This window comes from Trachinotus anak, unplaced genomic scaffold (genome assembly GCF_046630095.1).
Source record: "Trachinotus anak isolate AG129_WGS33_773 ecotype Australia unplaced genomic scaffold, CSIRO_AGI_Tana_v1 ptg000019l, whole genome shotgun sequence".
NCBI lineage: Eukaryota > Metazoa > Chordata > Actinopteri > Carangiformes > Carangidae > Trachinotus > Trachinotus anak.
The window spans coordinates 3,353,464-3,371,088 of record NW_027273870.1 but is presented as its reverse complement, the minus strand read 5'-3'; the positions used below and the strand labels follow the sequence as shown (position 1 = coordinate 3,371,088).

At 40.9% G+C, this 17,625-nt stretch overlaps 1 protein-coding gene and 1 non-coding gene across 10 annotated transcripts in view; one reads left to right on the top strand and one right to left on the bottom strand.

The window, feature by feature from the left end:
* Positions 1 to 16,447, bottom strand: part of micu3a (mitochondrial calcium uptake family, member 3a) — a 29,156-nt gene extending 12,709 nt beyond the window's left edge. For 3 of the 9 annotated variants that reach the window (XM_071503353.1, XM_071503355.1, XM_071503360.1), the window contains exons 1-8: positions 16,065 to 16,447; positions 11,412 to 11,559; positions 10,267 to 10,298; positions 9,397 to 9,475; positions 5,977 to 6,024; positions 5,017 to 5,099; positions 3,650 to 3,721; positions 2,289 to 2,330 (exon numbers count right to left, since the gene is read on the bottom strand). In XM_071503353.1, coding sequence (XP_071359454.1) covers positions 2,289 to 2,330; positions 3,650 to 3,721; positions 5,017 to 5,099; positions 5,977 to 6,024; positions 9,397 to 9,475; positions 10,267 to 10,298; positions 11,412 to 11,559; positions 16,065 to 16,325 — 765 coding nt within the window. In that variant the 5' untranslated portion in view covers positions 16,326 to 16,447. The remainder of the gene's footprint in view (positions 1 to 2,288; positions 2,331 to 3,649; positions 3,722 to 5,016; positions 5,100 to 5,976; positions 6,025 to 9,396; positions 9,476 to 10,266; positions 10,299 to 11,411; positions 11,560 to 16,064) is intronic. The other 6 variants (XM_071503357.1, XM_071503358.1, XM_071503359.1 and 3 more) reach the window with 5 other exon arrangements.
* Positions 13,469 to 13,556, top strand: trnar-ucu (transfer RNA arginine (anticodon UCU)). The gene is given in 2 exon segments: positions 13,469 to 13,505; positions 13,521 to 13,556. It is a non-coding gene; the product is annotated as a tRNA-Arg (tRNA).
* Positions 16,448 to 17,625: the final 1,178 nt, after the last annotated feature.

The window sequence follows — 17,625 nt, the reverse complement described above, 5'->3', positions numbered from 1 at the left end:
ACAGCAGAGGACATTAATAATAAATGATTTAATGCTCTCCAGTGCCACTGTTAAACATACGGAGTGGTTGATGAGGGCTCTGCTGTAAGGCTACTATATTCAAATCACTAAAGTTATTTGCCTTTGTGCTGAGTCAGCAACAAAGTCAAGCAAAATTTGAATAAAAACCCCGGATCTCTGAAGCAAATACACAATTTTTACACACTAATGAAGGTTTTTGTCTATTCCCTCTAAGATATTCAACTAGCTCAACATGTCACTTTCCCTGAAGTGACAAAACAGAGCAAAAAAAAAAAAAAAGGCTGGCCAAGCACAGCACTGAGCTCCTGACCACCCACCTCGTCCTCCTCTCCAGGGAGAAGCAGCAGCAGCCATTTTAACCTGACCCTGCACTGCTCTTAACTTCACAGTGACAATGCAGCTATCCATCACAACACTGACAGGGCAGGGAGTGTCCTCTGTGTGTGTGTGTGTGTATGTGTGTGTGTATGTGAGATAGGGAGAGACAGAGAAGGAAAGACTAGTGGTGGGAGGTCCACAGTTAGTGGACAGTACATCCTCCTGATATTCCTTCCACAGTGGACTCCATCTCCATTAGAAAATCATTACCAGTCAGGGTGGGCAGACTACTACAGTCGTTCTCATTGTATCTCAAGTGAAAATTAGGGACAAAAAAAATGACCTAGGAGTCTTATTTTCTGCACATGTAAAACATTTGAACATTAAATGTGTCCAAATCTCACCCTTTCCATTATTTCTATACTGACTTTGGTTCAGCAGTTATCTCCAGCCCATTACACAGCGGAATATGTAATGGGTTTCCCTTTAATAGAAATTTAAGAAAGTCTTTTGTATTATATGTAAGAGAATTCATTCTTCTCTCAATTGATTTTTTTAAGTAACCCATTTAATTTCGGATGTCATTCCTCCCACAGATCGCCAATGTAACCTATTTGCTTTCTTTAGAATGGAAATGTGAATGTGCTCAGACAATAGAGGCAACTTCACGTCTCTAGCCAAGACCTCCTTCAATAAAAATCTCCTCTCTTTGTACTATCAACCCCCCCCTCGCCCCAGCAGGGACACACACACTGCTAAACAAACAGCGAGCGCTGTAAAACGGTCTGAAATGAACAGTGTCTGATTGTGTTTCGAGCTTTAGAGTGTCTCAACTCATTCTAAATCATATCACTCTCTTTTTGTAAGAGTACATCTCCCCTGACCCCTTAAATCTATTACTCCTTCTCTGCCATCCCTCTCTCCATTCATCCCACCCTGTGCCATCGTCCCTCAATCAATCACTGATCAGCTGACCTGACAGATGGACACCCTCTCTTGAGTCTTTCTCTATTGCTGTCTCTCTTTCCATCCATCTATCAATCCTTCAGAGGTGCCTAAGAGTTTATTTTACTAACAACAGAGGATCAAGGTAGACTGGTCAGGACACAAAGTGGGTGACAGGAGCATTAAATAGTCCTCTAAGTATCTAGCTTGTAAGCCAGATGCCCACCAGGTCACAAAATTGTGTGCTCATAACAGCAATTGCCAATAGTTGCCAATAGCCCAGCATTTTTGGAAATTAATTTATTAGCTTTCTTGCCGAGACTAAGATGAGAAGATCACTGTCATTCCCATGTCTAAGCATAATACTGCACATCAGACGATTAGCTTAGGATAAAGAATGGAAGCTGGAGAAAAGAGTGAGTCTGTGAGCCAGGGCGGACTCCAGGAAGTCACTGCACCCAGCCAACAAATAGTCTGGTACATGACTTTCCACAAAACCGCAATGTGTTTCAAAACTTTTTTTGTAGGCAATAAACAAACGAGCTACAGTGTTTTAATTAGTGATCATTAGAGGTGCCTTTAGGCTGGTTGTTGTTAGCTTATAGTTAGCCTGACAGAGCCAGGAGAGCTGTTAGCAGCATTTATGCTAAGCTAAGCTAACTAGCTGTGATTTAGTATTTAATGGACAGCTATGAGAGTAGTATATATATATATATATATATATATAGAGAGAGAGAGAGAGAGAGAGAGAGAGGTCACAAGAGGTTGCAGAAGTTTTGACATGTTTTTTGCAAGATATCTGTCTTACACCATTGTTGTCCCCACAAAGCTCCCCATCACGTTTTTATTATTAATATTGTTTAAGTATACTGTCTTTTTCTATCACGTGAAACACTATCAGAAACACCTATCTCTATGTTCCTCTCTTCACCCCTCCATCCATTTCTTTAACGTCTAAAGAAAAGCAGAAAGGAGACTAAGGGGTTATGGTTTTGGATACATACGCTGTTCATGGGGGCAACCTGATATCCATACAGCTGCATACTCTAACACACAGAGAGAGACACGAGGAAGAGAAAGAGAAGGACAGAGCATGCAGTCAGAGAGGAGGAGGGAGGAGGAGAGAGGAGGAGGAGAGAAGGTAAAAGACATGTTAGTACATGCAAAGAAAGAGGCTGTGGATACACTCTGCAGAGGGATGTGTCATTTTCAACACATCTATGATTCCTCTTTTAGAACAACACACACTCTGCGTTTCAACACCACACCTCCCAGACATCGGTGTCAAACCGTAACTTTTTCCCCCTTAACTCTCTGTGGATTTCCTCTCAGTCTCTTCAGCTGTGGATGCTACCACTGGTCAGGCCACCTTCTTTATTTCAGATTAACTATATATCTATTCCCGTGAAGTCTTGCTTAGAACAGCTAATGTAGAAATTGTATCACAGCGCCATAATAATCAGGCTATGAGTTTAAGGCAGGCACAGTTTGACCTGGTACCCATACACATATACCTAAAAACACTTGTAATTTATGCTTATTAATAACAATTACTATAATAAATCCCATAATGGTAACATGCAGGACAGTAAAAGCAAAGTGCCCAGTGCTGTTCCTAAATATCAATGTCACAGCTGTGCAGAGAAAGACACATCTTTTTGAGAGCGTATCCGATATAACAAGTACACAGTGGATATAACTTACTACGATACCACGTTGTCAAAAACAGTCTCTATAAGGCAGCATGCAATCAAACATGGTTACATGAAGGGTTTAGCTAACTCCAATATCAGCGTAAATACAGATGACAACTTGGATGATGATGTGTCATTTTCAATACATCCACGTGTACAGTTCGACACAGCACTCAGCCTCAGCTCCAGCCTCAGCAGCCTTAAAGAGGTGACGCAAGAGGTGTTGTGCCACATTATATTCATGGATGTATTAAAATGCCAAAAGCATTTAAATGCCTTTACACTAATGTTTTTAATATTTACAGTTAAATTAACTTCAATAAAACCATTTTTGCATTTCAGGTTTACCACACTGATGATAGCAGCATTACTGACGTCCATGTCCATACAGACTTACAGTCCTCTGTCGTTTCTAAGGTTAATTATCGGAAGAATTGAATTTTACATCCAAATGTATCCATCCACACACACACACACGCACAAAATGACAAACTAACCTCAAAACCAAGTCTGAACTCTAACAAAGCCCTTTGATGTTGTGAGAACCGGCGAAAATGTCCTCACAACAGTGATTTAAAGCCAAAATGTGTCCACACAAGACAGACATGTACACACACACACACACACATACACACAAACACAGACAAATCCCGTGTTACCAACTTGCTTACCAACTGTGCTGACTTTTCAGCATCACCTTTCCTTCCTTTCTTCTCATTTTTCTTGCGGAAGATCTCCTGTAGCTGTAATGAGAGAAAGAGTCAGGATCTCACCGGCAATTCAAGGCCAGATCTAAAGCCCCGTTTGAAGCTTAAATATGTACAAACATTCACTGAGTTCACAAGGTCATCCACTCGTTCAGGCTTTTGACAGAATGACTCAGAGAGTGTTGGTTTTCTAGTTTGGCTTTGGAATTGACTTATGTTCACAGATATTAAAGGATAAATCAATGCTGAATCACATATGACAGGGAACTGCAGCTGCAGCCACGATAACTGCAGGTTTTACATTTTATACATAACAATTTTTCATTATTGATTTCTATTACTGGGTTAACACATCATGAAGAGATATATCTCCAAGAACATCATCAGACAGTCATTGTGTCTGATGTCGTTCATTTGGGTTTTAGTTAAGTCAAATATTCCTTTTGTCACTTTTTGCCAACGTCTAAATTCAAGACTGCAGAAAAGTCAGAGCCCAGTGCCGAACTCTCAACGTGGGAATTCATTTTTGTTCCCACACCTGTCTGCTCCCACAGGATGATCCATCATTACCACCCACTCCTGCTGATGCACCATCCCGCTCCCACCGGCCTCCACAGAGATTCTGATCACTTCCCTCCTGCAGCAGTGATTTTGATCAAAAATCTGTTTGTCCCCTTCCGCAGGGAAAAAAATAGTGTCTAAAAAGTAAGACACTCACTTGTTTAATAAGCCACCTTTAGAAAATTTGAACTCAAAAATCTGCATTTTTAAATGCCTTAAATTTGAAAAAAAGGCGAGTGGGAGAAAAACATTGATTTCATTGTTCTTTCCCATAGAAACATGTACAAACATGATAATAAAAATGTCAAACATCAGAGCAGCAAATTATCAGTGTCAATAGGTCAAATTTAGACGAGAGAAAGTGTTTTTTAACATTACTATTACATAACTGATTAAATGACGAGTCAAAAAAATTGGTATCATATTTGTTGCCAGCTGTTTACTGGAGGGTAATGTAATTAAATATATAGTTTAGGGAATTTTAGACATGTTCCTGTGCTAAATGTGAGACAGTGATGGCGACAACAACGTGTGTGTGTGAGTCTTATAGTATCTTAGATCTTAAAACAGTATTTTTCATCTAGAAACTCACATGAATGCAGTTTTAAGAAGCTCTACATTCTCTAAACACCGTTATTCACCTCACACTCACCGTCAGTACAATTAAAACACAAACAACAATTCTCTGTCATGATGGGAGCAAAAAGTGATGAATATTAACATATAAATTCAGCCGAGGATGGATTTTCTCTCAGTTGTCAGCGACTCACCACCAAGAACTCCCTCTTGTCCACCATCTGGTTGCCGTCTGCATCAAACATATTGAAAGCAATCTTAAAGCCAGCATGGGGCTCTGGAGAACAGAGAGGAGAGCACATAGGGTGAGTGTGTGTGCATGTGTGCATGTGTTAAAGGCAATTTTAAATCCAGAAATAGCATGGGAAGAAGTGGCATATAGGATAGACAGGAGGCAGAGAAATCTACTGTATATGCACTGGGAGCTCAACCATTAACATTTTGATTTTTTTGAATATGAGAATCTCAATCAGACTACCTGATTAAAGAAAATATAAAATATATTTAAAAAATTGAAAAAGATATATATTTTTATAAAGAGATTTTTTTAAGACTTAAGTTATTTTTCTTTATCGTCCCCTCTGAATTACCATGAATTGAACTAATCAGACAGCAATAATACAAACCCTCACCAGCTTCCTGATTAAGGTGGACATTATAATGCCCTCTCATTTAATGTGGACACGTGCTAAGCTTTTTAGTAGATGCAAGAAATGTTTCTGTAGTTTTCATTTTATTCCCTCTAAAGAAAGGCATTGACAGTTTGGTTTCCAGGTCATTTACAGGAGAGAAAAAGACTTTAATTCCTGATTTTTAGGGAAAAAAGAACAAATTTACATCATGCAGTAAATTGCTGTTCTCAGAAAAAAACATCTGCCTACATTTAAGTTTTGAAAGGTTATAAGTAGAGCTTATTTCTTGTTCTTTTTTCTCTGTAGCTCTCTTCATTTCTGTTTTATCCCAAAGGGGAAGGGGAAAACCACCAGATTTAGGATAGACAGGAGGCATAATTGTGTCTTGTTAAGTTCTGGGTGGGCTAAGGTCACTCTGTTCTCTCAAAATAAGAATAGCAAACTGCTGAGGGAAAGCAAGGGGAAGACTGAAGGTGAGGCTGAATGAAAGGAGGATGTGATGTAGAGACTGAACTGACTCACTTGTCAGGATGCAGAGCAGGAACAGGTACTCTGTGTATGAGATGATGCCTGGTAATGAGACCAAGACAGAGAGAGTTAAAGAAAAGGTCACACACACACACACACACACACTCAGTGTTTACAGATGTTCAAAGACCATGGGCCCCCTGACACGCACACACACACACACACTAACACACATAATCCTTCCTTTCATGAAGATAGCATCTTCAAATGTGTCTTCTTGGAGCTGAGCTGCCGACAGCCATTTGCCACACACCGTTTCTTTTCCTACACCCCGAGTGTCTAAAGTAAAGGCACTGGCTGGTAGGGGTGTGTGTGTGTATGTGTGTGTCTTGTGTTTGGATAAGCAAGTGAAAAATGTTTTAGGAGGTGATTCTTTCTTGCCTCAGGCCCATTTAGGAATCTCTATAGCACCATCTCTCTCTCTCTCTCTCTCTCTCTCTCCTTTTTCGCTTTCTGTCTGATCGCTCAGATAGTTCAGGGTGACTCGCCTGAGTGTTACGGGAGACTGGCTTCCTGTGTGTGTTTATGTGTGTGTGTGTGTGTATGTGTGTGTAGGTGAACATGACACTAGGTAGGAGCAGTGCGAGCCTTGTGTTTTCCTGATGCTTCACTGCTTTGTGTAGAGGAGCTGGTTTGGAACTGAAGTCTCTTTTCTCCATGTAGCCTGAGCTGTGCAAAGACCAGGAGATACACTCTGGCACCACTCAGGTTTCGACAACACATTCTGCATGTTTACACTCTCACACTGTGAGTCAGTGATATACTGCTGAATGAAAAAGGTTGGTAAACTTTGATCTCACGAAGGAAACAATTATGAGTATGAGGAAAAACAGTGTCCATTTATGATTTTGGTTGTATTGAAAACACACTCTGCTAATTTAACCAAATTTGATACAACAATCAGTGTTTCCATTTATGTATTTTTTTATCTAAATATTTATTTATTTGTCCTACTTATTCATATTATCTGATGTAAGCCTTATGTCAGCCTATAAATGTGCTAATCATTATGAAAAGGTCATTATTCTCCACTATATCATATCTATAATTACATGACGAGTTAAACAAGAAATCACTGTTAAGCATGATTTATGACCAGAAGTGACTTAAGTACAAAAATCAAACTGATCACTGTGTCTGTGCTGTTGGTTTATTCTTCCTAAAAACAGGGCTGAACAATGACACTAAATATTATTGAAATTGCAATACGGACACGTGCAGTTTCCAAATCACAGGAGCTGCAATTTTTTGGATGGAGCTAAAATGTGTCAACATAAATGAAGCTTTGTGATACTAAAGAAATGTTACTGTCGACAAATCATGTTCTCCAACAGTAAAGGAAGCTGCTTGTTTGGTGCAGGTCTGTTAGAGAAAAATTAAGACTTCATTACAAGAACATGTAATAAATAAAATGACATTAAAATCATAACACACCAGAATACATGAATGCATGAATGTTGCATGTTAAGGAAGGTCAGCAACTGTGTTGTGGTTGTATCTAAACATACAGTGACACAGTAATACAGTAAGGATTTGGAGACACCAACATATGGGATGGTTGGTTATAAAGTTATTTTACCACAGGTCAAAGGTCAAAGACAAAACACGCACTCATTATACGATGTAAGATATGTCTATACAACTGGTCTGTCTGACAGCTGACGACGTGGGTTTACATTTACTATGAGCTGTGAGTCTGTGTCAAGTAGATGCCCAGTATGCTACAGTAACAATCACCTCCCCATAAGACATCCACTGTTTCTAAAGCAGTGTAAAACCATTACTGTGCCCAGTTACTGTCTGAAACACTGACAACCAATGCTCACATACTGTGCAGCTCACAACACACACACACACACACACACACACACACACACAGAGTCAACAATGTTCAGACAGGCAACGCTACACATTCCTCTGTCTGACACACACCTCTGTCATTCTCAGAAATCCAAAGCCATTCCAAGGATTTTAACTGTCCTCGCTCATCGTTGCGTGTTCGGACATCAGCACACACACACACACACACACACACACACACACACACACACTCACACACAGCTTATTCACAAAACTTATACGAGGGATGACATTATAAGAACACAAACAACAAATTAGTATACAGAGAGATAAAGCTGAATGCTGACAGTGTGTGTGTGTGTGTTTGCGTGTGTTTGTGTGTGTTTGTGTGTATGTGTGTGTGTGTGTGTGTGTGTGTGTGGTCTTGGCAATATGCCACTACCAGTTTGAATAGACATGCACTGTAATTACCACAACAGCTCTCTCTTACCATGAAGACTGAGCATGAGTTTACAAACTTTCTCTTTTCCCTTGTTTCTTTCTTCTGTCTGCTTTGTCTTCCTGTACACACACACACACACACACACACAGTATATCTTCTCCTCTTTATACCTTCCCCTATTTCACTCCCTCACCCCACACATCTTCTATTCTATTCTTTTCTTTCCTCATCTTTTTCCCTGCTCCCCTTTCTACTTCCTTCCATCTGTTTTTTTTACTTGCTCTGTCTTTTCTCTCTTCTTTTTTCAATCCACCTGACTAGAGGATGGAGGTAATTCTCCTGTGTACTGGTCCCTGAACGCAGCCTCAGACGCACTAGATACAAGGTGTAAAACATTATCAAGACAGTGGAGAGAGAGAGAAGAGAGAGGCAATGCATCACATAGGGTGTGTTATATTTAGCATCTCCCAGTGTGTGTCTGTGTAATTATCACTACAGGGACCCACTCCCAGACTGTTTGATTCCTGTGTTACACACTCCTCAAACAAATGCTTTAAATAGAGGGAGCTTCTCTCTCTCTCTCTCTCTCGCTCTCTCTCTCTGTCTCTGTGGTGCTGCCTGAAGAGGAGAAGAGAGGTGTGGAGAGGAGAGGAGTGGAGAGGAGGGGAGAGGAGAGGAGGGGAGAGGAGAGGAGAGGAGAGGTTGTTTGGCTGTAAGGAGGGACAGCATGGCTGACAACCCTGGATTAGAGCCACCTACAGTGACACACACACAAACTCACAAGTACTATTTAGTCACACATCAGCAGAAACACACTGGTGCACATACACACAAGCAAGTGTACTGAAGACCTGCTCCTCATATTAGCAGGGCATTAAAAATGTACATAAACAATTAGTGAATTAGTTTATTTAATATGTTTATATATCAAATTAAACTATAATGGTGAAAACCTAATGCGCTGACATTCACTGACCTTGTTATTATCTGACTGCTGCTTATTTACTCTGCTAACAATTAAGTGTTCAGGAGTCTTGAAGTGTGCGTGTGCATTTGTGTTAGTGAGTGCAAAGGCGCTCAAGGTGCCTTTGCGCCGGTTTTCCTTGTGTGTGTGTGTGTGTGTGTGTGTGTGTGTGTGTGTGTGTGTGTGTGTGTGTGTGTGTGTCTCCGACCTCGTTCTCTCAGGTTGCGGAATAATTTCGAGGATCCTCTCCACACTGGGGGAGTTTCTGACAGGATCTTCTCCAGCTCCTGATGCATACACACACACAAAAACACACACTTTCAAAAGTAAAAACTCTGTTAACACACAAACCTTGACCTTCAAACTTCAGACAGAAACACCGAGACAATAGCATGCCATGGACAAAAGGGAAGGACACACTACAAACTATCCATCTTCATGTGTCATTTATTCTAAAAATATTATTTTTGTGCAATCAAAAGAAAAAAATAGTTATGGCTCATTTTGTTTTAACATTTACAGAACAAAGGTTTGGACACAAGATTTTGTTCTGTAAATGTCAAAACAAGAAGTGAATTGAAAGTATAGTGTATCAAGTTATATGTGACTGTGATTTTAAGAGAAAAGAAATGAGATGTGCATGTGCAGTGGGCCGCACTGAAGAAAACAAAGAAACTAGATTTTTTTTATGCTAATACTATAAACAAATTCAACTCTGATCAATACCACTGACCACAACAAAGCCACAGTTTTGTTGAAGCAAAGCACCAGATTTTTAATGAATCAGGCTGCACGTTAAAATATATTTTGCTGTTTTTTAAATATGCATTTAAAGTTAAATACCAAAAAGTAACTATTTATAACTTATTATAACACATTAAAGTGTGAAAATGTAAAGGGGTCTGGATTTCTGCAGCCAGTCTCTCAAACACATGTGGACTGTTCTGCGTAGTCTAATGCCACAACTTTGACTCAAAGTGTATACAGTGCATACAAAGCCTGCAACAGATGTAACATGCAACAGATGCCTGCAACGTGGAGGAGCAGACGAAAGAAGCATTAAGAGTGTGTCTCCCACCTGTTTGGTCAGGGACCTCCAGGGCCTCTTGTCTGCCAGGGAACAAGACAAAAGAAGAGAGAAGAAGAAGGGAAAGAGGAGAAGAGAGTTTGGGTGGGCTCGGTCAGATAGCATCTGTATGATCTAGAAATGGGTCTTAATGTGCCCGGTACAGTCACAACACACACACACACACACACACCAACACACACAGACACACTTGCTATATATACACTGTCATCATCACAGGCCCATTTGTACGGTCTAAAGTGCCCCGTGCTTGTCTTTGTAGTATGTGGAATGTCCCCGTAAAAGCACATACTACTTTTGCTCTGTTTTATACAACAAAGTTCATCTAATTCAACTTCAAAGGGGGCATTAGAGGATGTCGGCTGCTGAGAGGGTATGTGCGGCTGTATCGTGTGTCAGTGAGCCACAGTAGATGTAAACACACACATACAGGTGCACAGTTTGCACGCAATACAATCACATGCCTGCTGAACAAGGGAATGGTGGCTCTTTTGGACGGGTGTTTGTGATAACCTCAACCTGTGAGGACATTTTTAAACCAGTCTGTGTGTGTGTGTGTGAGAGAGAGAGTGTGTGAGTGTGTGAGTGTGTGTGTGTGTCTGACTAACATTAACCTCAGACTAAACAATAGCTGTAAAACCATCTGCTTTGAGGCTGGCTGGCGAGGACTAATCTGTTACGACTGGCAGCGGGCTGACAGAAACAGCAAAGACCTGTTTAAACCCAGGATTTTAAAGGGTTTTAAAACTCGGTCTCAGTCTCTTTTACACCTGGCACTGACAGCCATATTGGGAAATCGAATTCAGAGATCAACAAAATCAACATACATTTAAATTTAGCTTTAGGCAAACAAAGACATATTTACAAAAAATCAGTTCACAAATATGAGATACAGTCCAGATACAAACCACATGTTAATGCCAGATAAACATGGGGCTGTGGTAATAACTATAACAGTACTATCTTTGTCTAATTAAAATAAAATAATTGATACAAATGGAAAATTTAATTTCTTAACAATCTTTGTATGTTTTCTAACTGTAGAAGTTTTTTACAGTAATGTACTCTAATGTACTGGACAAAGACAATTCACTGTAACACAAAACACAAGAGTAAAGGATATGTGTGATACATACTTCTCGGCTCACTCATGGTGACCGACTCGATGAAGTTCTGCGGAGTCATGTACAGCTGCCCTTCATACTCGACAGAGCTGAACATGCGGAAGCGATGCTCATGGGATGACATGTACACGTCTCCGTCTTCAAAGTCAAAGGGACGTGCCTGCAGACATCAGTAAGGCCGTGAGCAAGAGCAATCATGTTCTGGTTATTGCGATATTATTGAGAAGATCACATTTAGTGAAAAGTTGAAAAGCTGATTTCTCCAGCTGTGATAGCTCTCTGTGAAAGGGGGGGGGCGCCTGTGCCTCTCATGCAGACAGTAGAATTTGAACTGTAAGCATCTCTTGAGTGCTTTTGAACCTCCATAATGAGGAGATCCATCTATTCTTGGCATCAACTCTCTCCATTTAGCTCCCTGAGATTATAAATAGAGTCAGCACCTCTGGCGCAGTGCAATAACATTAGAACAGGGGCACACACAGACACACATGCACACACACACAAATACTTTGTCACTACTTTCTGCTTGATTAGCGCCTCTCTCTCTCTCTCTCTGTGAGCAGCCAAGGCTTCAACTTGATTAGCTGCAGCGTAGGAGAGCTGCTACGCTGACAGATTGTGCTGCAGGAAGCTGTGTAATTAGCAGAGAGGTTTCCAAATTTAAACCTGTTTGGCCGCAGGGCCCAGAGCACTGAGGTTCCTGCTCTGCTCAGCTAACATGCTAATGAGCACACAGATTCATTCATAAAGCTTTGATGCTGCCTTCACCAAGGGGGCTTTTGAAGGCATGAATAGGAGATGAGTGTTAGGCTTCATAGGAATGCACTGTAATCAAGTGTAAGAGCACAGATACCCATGGCTCTGACTCTCACTAATGAATGAAGTTTACAAAGTTCTGCAGAGGCAGCTGGGTTCATGTCCCATGCTGCACGACATGATGTAAAAAGCAATGTTAGCTCCTTGGGAAAAAAAAAAAAAAAAAACTGAAATAATTGCCAGTTATTTGAAATTACTCACAGTGCAGTACACCGTGTTCCTGTGCAGTTATAATGTCATGTAGCCACAACTCAACCTGTTTCTGTTGCCTGGTCTTGTCCTCCTAGCTGCACAGCAGATGCTCCAGGTGTTTTCCCCTCAGGCAACCCAGTATTCTCTGTTCACAGCTGCAGCTCTTCAGTCCATCCTCCTGGGTTTCCTCACATCTACACTGTCTGTCCTAATTCTAACCCTCCTCCATTCCCTCCCGACTTCAAGTTTAGTTATTTCAGTTCAGTTACATTACAGTAACATCTAGCCAGCCCCTGCAGATAGCAACTAGCTCCTGAATCTGAGGTGTCAGAGACTGCCGACACAATTGCCAGGCATGACACAGTCTCAAAGAGGAAGTAGCTGTTCAGCCTGATGCTGAATCACAGTCAGGCTGGCCCCTTAAAGGGTAACTTCAACAATTTTACACATCAAAGTCTATTTACAAGTGCTGGAGATGACTGCAAAAGTGAAAGAAGTTGTGAAGAAGGAGCTGCATCAAAACTGCTTGTCTTCAGGAGCAAGCCCAAAGAGCCAAATGGTTACAGCATATGCACAAAACAGCAACACCTCTGGTTCCAGCTGGGGACCTTTGTACATGTCACCCCCCCCCCCCCCTCTCTCCTTGTTTCCTGTCTGCTTAATCACTATCAACTGTTCAATGAAGGATTAAATGCCAAAAGCATAGTCTTAAAAAAGGCGAAAATGCAAATCTCCTGCTGCCATGTATATGTTTATTTTATCTATACTGAGCAGAATTTATTTAGGATGATTTGAAGTGTGTTCATTTTGGTACATGTAAGTATGGGACTGGACTTGTTATCAATGGAAACTGAATACCCTTATCTTACTGATCACATGCATTGCTATATTTCCAATGGTTATTTGCCTAATGTCTCATGTCTTCATGATATAAGGATGTAAACATTCATATAAGCGTGCGCTGAATATGACAACTCAAATCTTTTTTGAATAATCTGTTGTCTTTGGCCTGTGTCATTCAGAAGCTAGTGCTTTCATTAAGTGATGATGTAACATCACATGGCTCTGTGGCGCAATGGATAGTGCGTTGGACTTCTAGGCATAAACTAAGTGATTCAAAGGTTGTGGGTTCGAGTCCCACCGGAGTCGTATCATTATGCTTTAGTGCTGTCCCTCACCTGCAAATCACTTTGGGAGTGTTTGCCAAATGTGAAGTGTGTACATACATAACAAGTAGTATTGAGTTAAGGGCTGAAGTAATTATTGGGTTTGGGGCATTTAGCACTTGACTGAGAAATTGTTCTTTAATTATCCATCTTTATTTTGAAAAGGAATTAAAAAAACAAAAAAAATGTATTCAGGACAAATTTCTAAAATTCATATCAGTGACCAAACAGCAGCTGGAGCTGCGGGATGAACCTGAACCTTCTTAAACCTACTTTTCAGTTTCTTCCCCTCTCTCTCTCACCTGCACATGGGCTGGCAGTTCTGGTACGAGGAGTTTATCTCACTCTTTAGTTCTCATCTTATGTCCCTGTTAGTTTAACTTTATTCATCCTTATGGAGATGTGAGACTAATTTGGCTTAATGCGTGAAGGTCTAGTGTTGCATTTGCTTTCTTTCAGATTCAACAACCCATGTGCATCATTCTCCCTTATGCTTGTAAATGCATTTCCTTTGATCTTTGGAGAAAATAAACCTTTGTTCAGAGAACTTGAGTTTCATGGCTTTATTTCCATAGATATGATGTCCACAGTGATAGTCAACTTGTCATCTCTATAAGGAACTAAGTACATTTACTCAAGTAATGTAATTTTATCTTTTGATTCTTTCAGTATATTTTGTTGCTAAAAGTGGGAAAGTAAAATTATGAAATAGAATATTTTTTCATTTGCGTTACTGTTACTTAAAATACATTAATATAATGTCTTCCACCAGTGCTCACTGGTTCTTTAAAACAAACACATAGCTGTCTGTTCTCAATTAACTTAACATTATTGCTTATTTAGAGACAACAGGAACTACTAAGTTAAGCTATTCAGTAACTTATAAATCTTAATAAATTGGCCAGTGCTGGAAAGTAACTCAATGCATCTAGTCCAGTACTGTAATGTAGGTACAATTTTGAGGTACTTGTACTTTACTTAAGTAATTCCATGTTATTTTAGTATATATTTCTACTACACCACATCTCAGATAATTAATTCAAAATATACTCAACAAATAATTTATGATGCATCATTATAGACCGAGCTTCCCAGCAGTGTAAGTAGTTAAAATTACCCCCACCTTTACTAGTGGCATCGATAAATGATGCCTCTACATGTGCAAACATTTCAGGCAGTTTAGATGTTTCTTATCTATGACACAGTGCCATCAGGAAGGTGTTTGCTCTGTCCCAAAGTCCCTCTGCAGGATGACAATGACCCCAGATATGTAGCCAGTTATGAGTTATAATGGCCAGAAGTGTTTTTGCAGAACATTATGATGTCACAGTGAAGTTGACCTTTGACCATTTGGATATAAAATGTCATCATTTTATCCTATTAGATATTATATATACGCAATATATATGTTAAATTATGTCAGAATTAGCCAATTAATTTGGGAGTTATGGCTAAAAATTTGATTTGTGAGGTCACAGTGACCTTAACCTTTGACCTTTGACCAACAAAATTAAATCAGTTTATCTTTAAGTCGCAGTGAATGTCTGGAGAAATTCCCTCAAGGCGGTCTTGAGATATCACATGCAAGAGGCCAAAAGACACTGAGAAAGCCTAAATCCACAGAGGAACTGTGACAACTTCTCCAAGATGCTTGGAACAACCTACCTGCTGAGGACCTTGAAAAGCTGTGTGCAGGTGTACCAGGGAAATTTAAAGGCACAGCATGGTCACAGCAAATATCAATTTGATTTAGGTTTTTTTCTGTTTACTGCACCTTGCATGAAATTCACTGATAAATAAAAACTACTTGTGACATGTCTTTGAAAGTATCCTCAGTTTTTACTTCTAAAACTCAATATTATTCTGAAATGGGTCACTCTGCACAATGAGCACTTTTACTTTTGGTACTTTAGATGTATATTTCTGTTAATACTTTTACTTCATGACTTCTGCTTGCACCTGAGTATTTCTACATTGTGGTACTCTTAAGTAAAAGATAGAAGTACTTTTTTAAACCACTGGCATCTAGTGCGTTCAGCTGTGAGCAGTCCCAGGTATACACAGCTGTAAACAGCTGCACACAGCTGCCTGCCTCCTCCAGTCGTGATTTCAGCACCGGCTCGAAAGGAGAGCGCCATTCCTGCATCTGCGCACATCGTCCTGCAGCCAAACAGTGAGCGAACAGTTTCCACTGGGCGTGCTGGGGATGAATGACACAGTCTATCCGGCCGAGAGGAAAACACGTACACTGCCAACCACAACATGGCCACAGAACAGAAGTGGCCCCGTCGAACTGGGCCTGTGAGTCTGACTCTAGAGGCAGGAAATGTGAAAATACGCAGCGCTCCTCTGCGCCACCTCCACACCGAGGGCCCATGTCAACACGGCACTTTTCCTGTCAACAACCTAACGAGTCGCTACGTGTCCCTACATCCCTGTGGCTTTTGTGTTGCCGTTTCCAGCGCCAGTCCCGCTCCAGTCAGCCTCCTACCTTCTCCTTGGCTGCCACGGTGGGGATGGACGGCAGTAAATCGTTGATGCTGCGTCTCTCCATCCTCTTCCTGCCTCTGCCGCTCGTCATGCCGCTGTAGAAGCAAAGCGCCGCCGCGCCCCCGGTTGCAAGACACATCCCGACTGCCAGACGCCTCCGCGACCGTCCTCCACCGGTCTGACCGCCGACGAGCTCGGTTCTGGCCGCCGACCAGAGGTTGACCTTACCGGCCAGCGCTGCCACTCTGCGGAAAGCGGCCATCGCTGCTGCTGCTGCTGCTGCCGCCGCTGCGCTGCTGTGATTGTAAGTTTGCAGGCAGCACAAAACTATCGCGGTCCTCTGCTTTCATCGCGAGATGTGCGGCCTCTCTGCTGATGCTGAGGCTGAGAGCAAAGTCCCGCACAGTGGAGATGTTTCACAGAGAGAGGAAGGTAGTCAAAGATAACCCCCAGTTTGCATGACCAGGATTTAATAATTTTCCGATCCCAGACTGTGGGGGGTGGGGGCGGGGGTGGGGGTTGGGGGGGGGGGGGCAGGCAAAGAACCCCATTGGTTATTTGTGCTCGATTAAATATCACATTCTCTTAAAGATTAGAAAAACAACATGCACACATACACCTCTGAGTATTTGAACAACAAAGAGGGAGTAACATCAGACAGGACCAACATGTAGATATGTAGGACAGTTGGTAACATCTCTCATGGGGAGACACACATGTCATCAGGGGCTTCTTAGGGGGGGGGGGGGGGGGGGGGCAGCAGTGGTGCCGTTTTGGGAGGTTTAATGGGGTTTGTAGTTGTCATCGCACAATGTGTCTATATTATGGCCCCCTCCCTCCAAATTTTCTTGGGCATTCCCAAACATTAGCCTCCTTTATGGTGCTGGGACAATGTGCTTATGTCTCAATTTGACACGATCACAATACTTGGTTGCCAGTTCAGTATTTATTGTGATTTTTAAGGATTGCGATTCTAGTATTGTGATTCCATTTTTCAATTTATTGTGATTTTTCTTTACTTTTTAAAATCTGTATACCATAGGAAAAAAAACTTGAATCATACACTGCTAGAGACTACATTTCATCAGTTTTATTTCCAGAACCAATTCACAACACATCAGTTTTTCTGAGTTTTATTTCAGAGGCATCAATTCTATAAACCCCCTCTGTTACCGGGAACACCTCGCAACAGGTCAATAGGCCATAGGCCTATACATTAGTCTTCTACATGTTAAATAAATAAAGTGGTTATTGTTGTAATTAAGTTAAATAAAGTAATGTTATAATAAAGTTAAATCAAGTACAGTTTTGAATCAAAGTGGAACCACTGGTGTTTTATTCTGAAGTACCAAGCTCATCAAAAAAAAATCAAGAAGAGTGATTCTTTGACTGGAAATGATATTTTACTGACCTGAGACCCTTTCAGTTATTTCACATTTTGTTATGTTGCAACTTTATGCTAAAATTGTTTAATTACCCCATAATGACAAATGAAAATAGAATTTTAGACATTTTGCAAGTGTATTAAAAAGGAAAAACTGAAATATCACATTGCCATAAGT